Here is a 13,096-nt window from a genome sequence, read left to right as displayed (position 1 = left end):
TTTCACCTAGCTCAGGCAGACCTATCCACAACAGGAAACTTAAACCTTTCCTAGTATTGTACAAACTGTTAAGGTATTTACATGAGAGCGCTACCTTTTGCCTTCAGATAGTACCCCCGTCTTAAATAAACATATGCTACTTGATATAATGAGAAATAACAACTTTTGGTCTTTTCTCTGATTCCTCGTCAGAGCTCCTAAGACCTTTGTAATTTTCGAAGTGATAATATAAATGCTAGGACCATATTATGTTCTAATGAGGTGACTCTTGGTGGGTTCCTGGATGAGGGCTCATCACCTCAAAGACCAAGCTAAGACTAGAAACTTGATACTTTCAGCCCCACCCCCCTTTCTCTGGAAAGGGAAGAGGGGCTAGAAATTGAGTTACTAATCGATCATACCTACATGACGTAGCCTCCACAAAAATCCCCAAAGTAAGAGGTTTAGGGAGCTCCTGGGTTGGTGAATATATCCATGTGCCGAGAAGGTGGTACACCCCACCCCCATGATGAAAGAAGCGCCTGTGTTCATAACCCTTCAGAACCTCACCCTATGTGTATCTTTATCTGGTTGTTCATCCATATCCTTTATCATTTCCTTAATTATATAATAAACTGGTAATGTGTTTCCCTGACTTCTGTGAGCTGTTCCAGCAAATCATCAAACCCAAGGAGGGATAGTAAGAACCGCAACTTATAGCCAGTTAGTCAGAAGTACAGCTGAGATAATCTGGGACTGGCAACTCTGAACTGGGGGTGGGGGGCAGTTGTGTCAAACTGACCCCTTAACTTGTGGGGATCTGACACCAACTCCAAGCAAATAGTGTCAGAACTGAACTGAATTATACACAAGCCAGCTGATATGGAGAACTGGTCATTGTGGAGGAAACCACACACACATTTGGGGGCCAAAACTGTTGAGGGTGGTAGGAACAGAGACTGAACAGACACAGTGAGTTTTACTCTGACAGCTACTCTAATTAACCTTTGACACACACCTTTCTCTCCCATCAATTCACTAGAACTATTCTAGGGATATAATTACTTTGTCAAATATTATGTGGCTGCTTCTAGACTGGAAAGATGAGAAATTTATGGGGGCAGAACAAACTCTCTGGGATGGTGACAGATGGTTTTAAAAAAGCAATCTAATTTTATCACTTTTTTTTTTTAAGGTAATCTAGAAAACTGCCTCTGCCCTCAAGGCAATAAACTGTTTTGAAATTTCAAATGACGTTAAGATAGGCATAATTTTACATTCTTATCAAAAGGGTTAGGTTGAGACACAATACTATGGGCAAAGAGTCTTAACAACTGAACTGAGAAGGCAGGCCTGCTCAGCTCCGTGTTTCAGTGGACACGTCACCTCTTTAGTCTCATCCTTTTACTCAGTGCACTCTACTTACGCAGCCATTCTGCTGTTTTTTCAAATGAGCAGGCTCCTGCCTTAGCGCTTTCTGACTTCGAATGCTCTTTCCTCAGATAGCCATATGGTTCATTCACCAACTCTCTTTGGTTTTAACTCACATGTCACCAGCATATTAAGGCTCACCCTGGCCACCTGCATTTGCTCTGTTTCTCTTTTTCATTTATCACTATATAACAAGATTTTTTAAAATCTTATGTATCATCTTACCCCTCCCAGCTATAATACATGTTCCACAAGGTCAGGAAGCTTCGTCTTGTTCAATGTTGTCCCTAAGCATCTAGCAAAAGGCTTTACACATAAACACAAATACATGGAGGTGTCTAGGAAAGAGAAGAAAAGGTTAAAAAACCATAGTCCTACACAAGTTCAAAGCAAAATATTCCCAAGCAACACCTTTTTTTTAATTACAAAGAAGTTCATGTTTAATCAAATAATTTAAGAATTTAAATAATCAAATAATTTAATAATTCAAGAACTCTTTCTTAGTCTCCTACCCCTTCAATTCCTCTCAGGCTTTATTACTACTATTTAAGGACTACCACATTCTACATATGTTAAAAGCCAGTGATACTAAACTGCTTATAACACTCTACAATCTGTTAAACATCCCACTTTGTCAACATACATAGATCCACCTCATTCTTCTGGCTACACAGGACAATATACTACAGATGTATCATTATTTCCCATGTCCTTTAATGAAAGGGACTTGTTCCCAGTAGCACTACTATAAGTAATGCAGCACTGAATATCCTTATACACACGTTTATCTGTGAACACAAATGTAAGGCCAAAGGTATGCATACTTAATACATTTGACAAGTATTGCCAAATTAACTGTCAAGAAAATCCCACTAATTTATCCTCTCATACCTTTACTGCCCTGGGTAAACTCTTCATAAATGTTTTCCTATCTAATAAATAAAACATATTTCATTTTAAAAACTTATACTTCCATAGTCACCAGAAGCATGAAGTGTCTTTTCATATGCTTACTAGTACAATCTGTATTTCTTCCTCCATGAACTACCTATTTATATTCTTTGTTCATATTTCTAATTATTTTTTCTATTTTGCATGCTCCTTGTGTAGTAGAACCAGTAGTTAGGAGCACAGACTCGAGTTAAAACAGCTTGAGTGCAAATGCTAGCTACGGGAAGATGAGTTAACCTTCCTATGTCCCATGTGCTTATTTTAGTTTCAAAAATATACTTTAAAGAAAGAATATATAAACCTATAAAAGAGATCAGAAAACCAACATGTGTATAAAATAATTTTATAATTGCTAGGCCCATATTTGAGCCTGCTGTCACTCAAAAAGAAAATGTTTCTTCAAAAAAAAAAAAAAGAAAATGTTTTTTCAGTCTTACATAAAGTTGTATCTTTAGTCATATATTTATGCAAATAATCTGGTTTAGTTTTTTTTTTTTTAAACAAACAAATTTTTATCATATTTAAGACACTCGGGGTTTTTTTGGCTGCACTGCATAGCTTGTGGGATCTTAATTTCCTGACCAGGGATTGAACTCAGGCCCTTGGCAGTGAAAGTTCAGAGTCCCTAACCACTGGACCTCTGGGGAATTCCCTTAATTGGTCATTTTTAATTTTAAATATGGGGACTGCTATTGCACATATCATATACCACAAACCATATCTCAGCAACTTGTACCAGTAGAAATTTATAATAAGATTTTTAGGACTACTTGAATAAACAAAAACAAAAACCCCTTCAAATAGGAAAAAAAAATTTTTTAAGGAAAAAATGAGGTTTACTCTACCTACACAAATAACTTGAATTAAAATCGATGACCTGTGTGAGAAAGGGAACCACACATAAAACGTAGCCTAACAAGTTAGCCAAAATGTAGATACACAGAAAAAAAATACGATTTTTACCAAAAGAGCATTGATAATTATTACTCAATTATTATATCAACTGCTGATCAAGCTAAGATTCCATGAGCTGTATATACAATTAATTTTTATGCAGGAGTTCCCTGAGACCTCAGAATTAGTTCAAAGATACTTTCAGGGTAAAAAAAGATTGAGGAAAACTATTTTAGAGTTTACTTTCTTCCTTAGAAAGGCTCTTCACAACCTAAAAACCACAAAAACTTTCTATACTGCCCTTTCATAATTCATTGCTTTCTTTCTATCTGACTCTTTAACCCACCTGGACCTAATTTGTATTATGAAAGATATCCAACTTTATTTCCAAAAGAGGAGTAGATGCCTTACTCTACTAATAGAATATATCTTTTCCTCACTGATCAGCAGAGCCACTTTCATCCTATACCTGGTAGCTACTCATTATGTATACCGACACATAAACGTGCTTTGAAGTCCTTGGTGAAGTTCCAGCTTCTCAGGTTAGGGGACCCTAAGAACTGCTCTATCTTTCGTAAAAGTTTCCTCCTACATGAATTCCTCTATCACCTGATGCTGTTTGCTTCCTCTCTTGTGGCAATTTCTTAGATTTAGTGGATTTAAAAAAAAAAATCATTCCCTATTATTTTTATTTAAGTATCAGATCAGTCACTCAGTCGTGTCCAACTCTTTGCGACCCCATGAATCGCAGCACGCCAGGCCTCCCTGTCCATCACCAACTCCTGGAGTTCACTCAGACTCACATCCATCGAGTCAGTGATGCCATCCAGCCATCTCATCCTCTGTCGTCCCCTTCTCCTCCTGCCCCCAATCCCTCCCAGCATCAGAGTCTTTTCCAATGAGTCAGCTCTTCGCATGAGGTAGCCAAAGTACTGGAGTTTCAGCTTTAGCATCATTCCTTCCAAAGAAATCCCAGGGCTGATCTCCTTCAGAATGGACTGGTTGGATCTCCGTGCACTCCAAGGGACTCTCAAGAGTCTTCTCCAACACCACAGTTCAAAAGCATCAATTCTTCAGCGCTCAGCCTTCTTCACAGTCCAACTCTCACATCCATACATGACCACAGGAAAAACCATAACCTTGACTAGACAAACCTTTGTTGGCAAAGTAACGTCTCTGCGTTTGAATATACTATCTAGGTTGGATAGCTACTATATAATTTTATAAGATACAGGTGTACAATATAGTGACTCGCAATTTCTAAAAGTTGTTTTAGTTAGATTTCTGATGGCATTTTTTTTTTCCAGCACAGATAGAAAAAAAATTTTTAAGTATCTTTGTAGTCACTAAGAATGGGAAAATCTGAGTCCATGATATTGGAACCTATCTCATGGATTTATTATTGTACTTCTTCATCCATTTACAAGAGCTTTGGGTTACAATGATGATGCTAATAGGTGATCTCAATTAGCCATCTTGAATATAAAGTCTCAAAAAACACATTAAAGTCAAATTCCAAACTATTTTAATCTTATGAAAAAGATCCAAGCTATAGATAACAGAATAATTTTTTTTTTATAATAATTTCTTAAACCGAAAAGTCAGCCTTCTCTTTTTACTTTTCCTGTATCCTTCCTTTCTCATAAAGATCAGAATTAACAACTTCATCCCTCCATGTGCCAGATGTTTTCCTGCTATCTCTTTCAGTCTCACTGAATGGTACTATCCCTACCAACACATAAAAAAACTAGAACTGAGAAGATTAAGATCATATCAACAAATAAGAGGTCAGGTCAAATTCAAGCCCAGGAATGTAACTCCAGAGCTCAGGTCCTTCCAATACACCCACTTACTTTGCTAAGGAGCAAAGTCTTCTATCTTACCAAACACACCTCTTCACACTCGGCCTCTCCATCATGTTCCACTTCCTTTCCTATTCTCCTGGTAGAAATCACCGAGGGCAAAGTGATATGCAACCACAGTAGAAAGTAGCAAGAAAGCAGCATTTGTAACTGGAGGAGACTTTCAGTTTCATGTGTGGAAGTGTTAGTCAGTTCACATAAGGACTCCCTAAAGAAGACAACTTGTATCTTCTCAATAAATGTATTAAGTTTCTTCTTCTTCAGTAAGCTTACTATCAATTAGCATTATCTCTTGAGGCTTATATCAAATGCAGGCCTAGAAATCTACAGGTGACCTGAGTCATGGAACTATACAACTAAATGAAGGTCACTAAAATATAATAGCCTTTCCATTAAAAAAAAAAAGTTTAAAATATTCTACTTTTAGTAATGAGCTAAGATGAGCCCTCCTATATTCCTGATCGGCTCAGGGTGACACAGACAAGAAGGGAAGCTTTGGTCACATGCCGTTGGGACATATCCAAATCCAGTCCCAGAAGACCTCTTCATGTCTGTACTGCTCAGTTCTCCAAAGCAAATGGTAAGTTCAGTTTACAGAAGTGACAAATATTTTTAGTGTTAACGATGAAAGCCCTCGTGTAAAATAATATGTTTTGAAAAATAGAATATTCTTCTTAGTGAAAATAACCTGACATTTGTATACAGATGTGATGCTCTACTAACCAAAAACCTAATGGCAAATTCCATTCAATAGGATGCACCTCAACAGTGATCTCCCCTTTACCTGAACCTGCTGTGGCTGTTGAACCTGGATCTGCTGTTCTGGCTGGGTTTGAGGCTGAACACTCGTGGTGACTGGACAGGCAAGTTCAAGCAAAGACCCGGCCACTTCGGTGCTGTCTGTGTAAATGCAGTTCCCACCCTGCTGGTACACCATGGTAGTGGTGGCCGTCTGCTGGAACTCCTGAAGGGCTTCTGGCCCCTTAGAGGCTAGCGAGTCCAGAAATTCCTTCATCCTGTGTTGCGGGACAGACCGCGCCTTCACTCGGATGTATTCTTCAAAGGAGATGGTGTTCTCCAGAGAATTATTCATATTGCAGAGTCCTCAGGGTTCCTAGGAATAAAACAAATGAACAGAAGTCAAAACTATGCCATGGTTTTAACATACTGAAATGCACAGAGCAACCATTCTAGCATTGGATTGGAAATATTCAGGGCAGCTGCATACATAAGGAATCCAAAGTACAATTTTATTAAATAACCTTTTTTTTTTTCAATTATTGGCATCTGAAATTTCTTTCCATTAACATTTCTTAAATCAAACTATCACACTGAAAACAAAAAACAAAAGCATTTGTCACAGTACTGGATGAAATGGGCTGAAAACACATACTCCACCCATCACTTGGCCAGGCCAATCCCATCTTCTCTGCAGAATCAAGCACTAGACAGTGAAAGCCATAGGCAACACTACTCTGTAACCATCAGAAGACTCCAAGGAAGGTAGGAGCTGGGATTCCTACCAATATGTTCTAGTTCCACTGCCAACTATGTTTTACACTGAAGGGACACGTATGCCACCTAGCTGTGGCATGACCCTAGACACAAGGGATGTGTTCATCTCCCCCACTCCCCCAAACACCACAAAACCTCATTTTGCTATCAACTGCTCACACTCTTTTGTTGCATAGCTTACTGGTTAAGAGCATGGATTTTGGAGCCAAACTTCTTGGGTTTAAAACCCAGCTCAAACTCTCCTTTGCTGTGTTATCTTGGACAAGTCAGTTAACTTTGGTTTTGTCTATAAAAGAGGGATTAAAATAATATTTGCACCATAGACATGAGGATTAAATATGTGTAACGCACTTACAAAAGTACCTGACATATAGACAGTGCCATATAAATACTAACTAATACTACTTAATTAAGTAGGAGACGGAAGTTGAATAGTACCTTAAGTAACTAGGTTACTTCTAAAACTCAGAAATCAATTTTGCAAGTTTTTCATCAGGGTGTTTACCTTAAGGTACAAGGGTGGATAATAGCCCTCAAGCAGCTGGGGGACAACCACTATCTATCCGTGAATGCTGAGTGTCCTGTACGCTTTCATACCATTCTCTCTTGACCACTACCACCTCCCAAACAAAAGCAATGAAAGGGTATGAAAGTAACACAAACCAAGTGAGTCTCTTTGCCCAAAAAAAGACTCTCGGTCAATCTCAAATATCTAAAAAAGTGATTTGTTCCCTTGAGCCATCAGACTAGAAATATCAGTCTTTCACTGCCCGGATGCTGTCTTCTGTTAACAGATACAAAGTGGGTGGGTAATCCTCTCATTATTATCTTCCACCTGGCTCTAAACTCTAGTAGACAAGACTGTATCCTGGTCCTCTCTGAATGGCTGACACACGTAGGTACTTATCTGTTGCATCTGGAATTCAGTGTGGAACAAGAAGGATTATGACTCTTTGTTCCTGTGACATGTATAACTTACAACAATAAAATTTTCTGCTTTTCCCTAGTAAATGGTTAATCTATACCTTGAAGGGAAAAAAAAAACCACCATATATTCAGGGCAAGAGACCAAAGGAAAAATATGATCCGTACTCCTATTAATTTCCTGACACTGGTAATATTTCTGTGGGATGCTGTTTAAGTATATAGTATACAAATTATATTTAGGTACTTTCAAACAGAACAGACCCCAGCAAGAAATCTTTTATTATGAGACCCATAATACATTGCAAATATATTTCTCCATAAATAAAGAATACTATATATACCTTATCCTGTCTAAGATGCCTAGACCACTACTCTCAGGGAAGCCTCCACACAACAGGAGTTAGGAAACCCCAAGCACAACAGAGTACAGAAAATGCCAAGTACAGGTCAGGGGAGTGAAAGGTGAAGCTGTTGCTGATGGCCTCTTATCTTTTGAAACTTAACTCCTATCTGTTCCTTTCTCATCTCTTCTAACCACCTCTCCTGCCCAGGTCTCCCTTCTCTCTGATGCAGAGACTCTCAGTTATCTTTCCCAGAACAGAAAATTAGGAGGTCTGCTACGAGACTTCAAGATTAAGCTATCAATAATGCCCATGGCACATAAAACAGGGGCAGCATCAGGGTTTCCCAGGTGGTGCAGCAGTAAAGAACCACCTGCCAGTGCAGGAGACTTAAGAAACATGGGTTTGATCCCTGCGTTGGGAAGATGCCTTGGAGGAGGGCATGGCAACCCATTCCAGTACTTCTGCCTGGAGTATCCCATGGACAGAGGAGCCTGGAAGGCTATAGTCCATTGGGTGGCAGAGCATCAGACCCAACTAAAGCAATGGCATGCACGCACTCAAGGCCAAGCACTTCATATTCAGAGCAGGCCACTCCAGCACAGGTGACCCACAGTCACTAACCACATTGGCATAGACTGTGTCAAAGCTTCCCTCTGATAAGAGCATCATAACTGAAACTTCCTTCTTAAGGAAGCATCTCTCATACTATAGATCTAATAACATTACAAAGTTCACAGTATGTGACCCTAATACTCAAGTACATACAACCTTCTGCTCAAAAAGGGATAAAGGAGAGAATTGTGTGAACCACCATTTACCAGTTCTTTACTATGCCGGTACATATTTCAGTTTTTCACCTCCATTACAGAAGACCAGCAGGGGGCAACTGAAATTTACACTTCTCCAAATTCATTTTTTTCAATAATTAGTTGTATTCCTGTAAAATTCTTAAGAGATGGCTTGAAATGTGAAGATTGTCTGTGCTAGAATGGTAGCTATTGTTTCAAGCAATTTTTTAAGAAGTATAGAAAATCAGGCAAAAAAAAACCTTTTCTTGCTTCAGATCTGGGAGAAGGTAAGTATGAACAAGCACAAAGAAACAGAGTAAGTTAACTTTACAGAATCGGAAACCTTCACACAAATACTGCTTGGTAAAGGTAGTCCACAGAATCTTCTGAGTGACCTTGTTTCCCTTCACTCTTTCAAGTTTCAGTAATCAAGGAGGCTTAAACCTCATCTGAAGTCTGACATTAAGTACAAGCAGAATTATACCAACTCTTCTTCCCAGAATCAAGCTTTCTTCAGTTTTCAGTGTAGAATTCCATCTAGTTTTGTTTCCTATTTTTTGTCTTTGTTTTTTTGAAAGTGAAAGTGAAGTCACTCAGTCCCATCTGACTCTGTGCAACCCCATGGACTGCAGCACCCCAGGCTTCTCTGTCCATGGATTTTCCAGGCAAAAGTACCGGAGTGGGTTGCCAACCCAGGAATCGAACCCGGTCTCCCACACTGCAGGCAGACGCTTTAGCGGGGAGGGTTAAAGTAACACACCTATTGTTTTTAAAAAAACTGCTCAAATAGTACAGGAAGGTATAAAATGAAAAGTAAAACCAGCTAAGTATGGTATGACCTCTGCTTCCTGATCTATGAATTTTAAACACTCATCTATCCTCTAGGAAAGGTAAGTTTAGGGCATTTAAAACACCTTCCTCTCACTAATCCCTGCCAGCCATATTTTAGTTTTTGTCACGATCAGTTTCACCACAAGAATAGTCCAAATATAAATGTATTCCCTGAGCAGGACAGCAAATAAAACACTCATCTCTCAGAAAGAATGGGATAAAACCTTGGAAAAGTATCTGCTATAAAGCCTCAAAGTTCATTCTTTAATTTTCCATCAAAAAAAAAGAAAACACCAACAGTTTTAATTAGGAAAAATTCTATAAAACTTAGAAAATGTTGATAAAGGTTCATACACAAGTTCATTATATTCTTCTCTGTTCTTATGAAAATATTTGAAATAGCCTATGACAAAATCACCTTTTGTTTTATAGCCAGTCATGTATTTTAAGTAGCTGAGACTCTCAAGTATAAAACCCTCTGCAGTGCTTCAAGCTTAGAGTCTATCGTTGGCTCTAAGCAGAAGCCATTACTTGCAATTCCCATTGCTTTTTCCTTTCACTAAGCTCCCAGCAAGTTCTTCACTGGCTATACAAGTGCACAGAATCATGTGAGAACCACTAAATCAGAGGAAGCTAAAGAATATTAACAAATAATGGATTCGATGCAGAACTTAAAAATTATATAATGGAAAAGTCCAATTTGAAACAACATTTCAATCTGCTCATTTATACACAAGGCTTCATTTCTTGTCCTTTTAACCTGCTCACTTGGCATTATCTACCAGACCAACACATCCCAATAATGAAAGTACACTAAGTCAGCATTTGACCTGATACAAAAGTACTGCTTAGAAGGGGGTTGAGAAAAAGGCTTCAGAAATACATTTAAATATTTGAGACCAGACAGTGATTAAAAACAACACTGAGATAAATTAAGGAAATTCTCAATAGGAGTGATATTTCTTTGTTTTTATGCTCAGAAAAAGTCTACCTTTACCATAAACTTATTCACCTACAATTTTTAAATTTATAGTATATCTTTTATCAAATGCTTTGATTTAGAATTTCTTTTGCATCTGAGGTAAAACTCTAAGTTTATTTTTTTCAAAGACCCAACAACTTGTCCCTGTATCATTTACTAAATTACTGAAATTTCTTTGCCCAATGATTTAAAATGCAACTCTGATTATACACCAAATTCATATAAAGGTCTGTTTGTTTCCAAGCTTTTTGTTGATTCAGCAGATCTTTCTGTAACATAGTAACTTTAAAAAAAATTTTTTAAAGCATGTTAATACCTACAAGATCTACTTTCCCACAACCAAAATGTGTGGTTTCAAACTAAAAAAATGTAATGACACAGAAAGTACATTATGTGTGAAAAAGAAGGCTAATACAATTGTATTTATATATCCTGGTATGGCTTAATTACATACCTAAGAAGAAAAACTGGCCTAACAGCAGCTATGCCTGGGTGGTGTGGAATAACGGAAGACTTAAATTTCTTCCTGTTTAATACACTCCTGCATTTTCCACAACTTGTATTAAATTAAAAAAAAGTTAAAAAAATAATCCTTTTTGTACAGTGGTTATACCACAGTAAGAGACACACGAAACAATTTTGGTTGATCATAGTTTGATTCCCACCGCCCCTCAAAATCTGGAACTCTGAAAGACAAAACCATCAAGCTACATAAGTCTGCATAATAATGAAGACTGTTCGCTTCAAGATGTTGCTCACAAGATACAAAAGGCTGAGCCCTGGTAACAGAGAAAGAAAAATGGATAAACTTAATGAAACTACAACTTATAACTCCCAGAGAAACAAGATTCTTAATTAGCTTCAAGGCAAAGACTTAAGTGAGGAGCAATAAATAAACTGATTAACTAAAATAGTTCTGAAAAACATGAAGCTGGAGGGATAGTTGAGTACTCTCAATTTTTGGAAGTGAGAAATGAAGGGGGAAACACTCTGCAGCTCTTTGAGGTACAGTCTGTAACTAAGCATTTGCTTCTGAATGAATACTTTAAGTACAGCTGCTTTGCAAAACAATAAACAGATGAACCAACCCCCCACCAACAGACCCAGGAAATTTTCCCTATAACCGCACATATTTTTATGGGTTATTTCCCCTATACTTCCTTCTACAAGAACTAAGAGCAGGTCCTCAGTATACCACAGTAATCATCATTCCAATTACTTTACCTCTAGTCCACAAGAGGAAAAAGTCACTCCAAAGCAACAATTCTACATTTCTGTTTGCTGATTTTTTTTTTTTTTCTATTTAGGTACCACGGGAAGGCCTACGTGCTCAGGGGAATCACCCCTTCTTGAGTGCCCTCAAATCTGATAGCTCTTCCTGGCTCCCCCGTGCAGCTCTGCAGAGTGGGTCTTGAACATGTGATGAACTAAGAGAAGACGCTCAGAGCTGCCTCAGAGCCCTCCTCTTCCTATTTACCCAATGGTCGTGCTTCTGGGCTCCCTCTCAAGGTTCACATCTACTAGCAATGGATCCTGATAGCTTAGTTCTGGTTTGAAGAACACATTCCAAAGGAAAAAAAAATCAATTTCCATTTTAAGGAGTCAAGAGTCACAGTCACATTTGTCCTAATTAACAACTAAGGAATCATTTCAAAGAAGGAAATTGGGAGACACTGTTCTATTCTTAAAGATATCAACCCACCATAGGGTTTGTGATAGAAATTAGCCCATTAGGACATTCACTAGACAGAGAAGCTCCTCATTTAGGGGTATTTTCACTATGGATCTAGTTTTGGACAACACACTTTCAACCAGGAACTTAAATTCACATTCCTACCAACGACTGATGAAATGTAAACTGGTACAACTGTTTGCATTATCTAAATGAAGCTGAAAATATGACCCAGCAATTCTATCCCTACATGTACATGACACACACCCATACAAAGGTACATAAACAAGAATGTTCATAACAGTATTGTTAACAGCCCCAAACTGGAGGGAATCTACATGTCTACCAATAATAGAATGAATAAATTATGGTTTGTTCGAACAGCAGACTACTACACAGAAATGGGAATGAATGAACCACAGCTGCACACAATGCTGAAAGATACAAAGCACAAGCACAATGCTAAAAGATACAAACAGCATGACTCCATTTATATAAAATTCAAAATTAAATAAAACTATGTTGTCGAGGGATACAAAGGTAGTAAAAAGAAAAACAAAGAACAGGATTATCACAGAAATCAGAATAGTAACTGTCCCTAGGGAGTGAGAAGCTATAACCAAGAAAGGACTCATGAAAGGTTCAAAAGTGGCGGCATTATTCTATTTCTTGAAGAGGTGCTAGTTACACAGTGGTTCACTTTAAAATTTTTCACTAGACTGTACACAGACCAACTGAATTAATATGTATAGACAGATATTTCACATACACATGCCAAAAAAAGAGCTTTCTGACACAGCCTAGCAGCTCTACATACAGTTGTGCACTAGCCTAAAGTGTGACACCAAAGGACCATTCTTGTTCCCTTTTCAGCAAAGCAAGGGGTTAATCTATCATTTCTTCATGCACTTACAATTAGA

The 13,096-nt window shown here is 38.0% G+C and overlaps 1 protein-coding gene across 3 annotated transcripts in view; it reads right to left on the bottom strand.

The window, feature by feature from the left end:
- The window catches only part of QRICH1 (glutamine rich 1), a 42,293-nt gene that overhangs the window by 26,568 nt on the left and 2,629 nt on the right, over positions 1-13,096 (bottom strand). For all 3 annotated transcript variants that reach the window (XM_070360464.1, XM_070360465.1, XM_070360466.1), the window contains one exon: positions 5,902-6,231. In XM_070360464.1, the coding sequence (XP_070216565.1) occupies positions 5,902-6,210 (309 nt within the window). In that variant the 5' untranslated portion in view covers positions 6,211-6,231. The remainder of the gene's footprint in view (positions 1-5,901; positions 6,232-13,096) is intronic.

Source organism: Bos mutus, chromosome 22 (genome assembly GCF_027580195.1).
Source record: "Bos mutus isolate GX-2022 chromosome 22, NWIPB_WYAK_1.1, whole genome shotgun sequence".
NCBI lineage: Eukaryota > Metazoa > Chordata > Mammalia > Artiodactyla > Bovidae > Bos > Bos mutus.
Note: the sequence above shows the minus strand (reverse complement) of the source record. Positions and strands in the feature narration are given on the sequence as shown.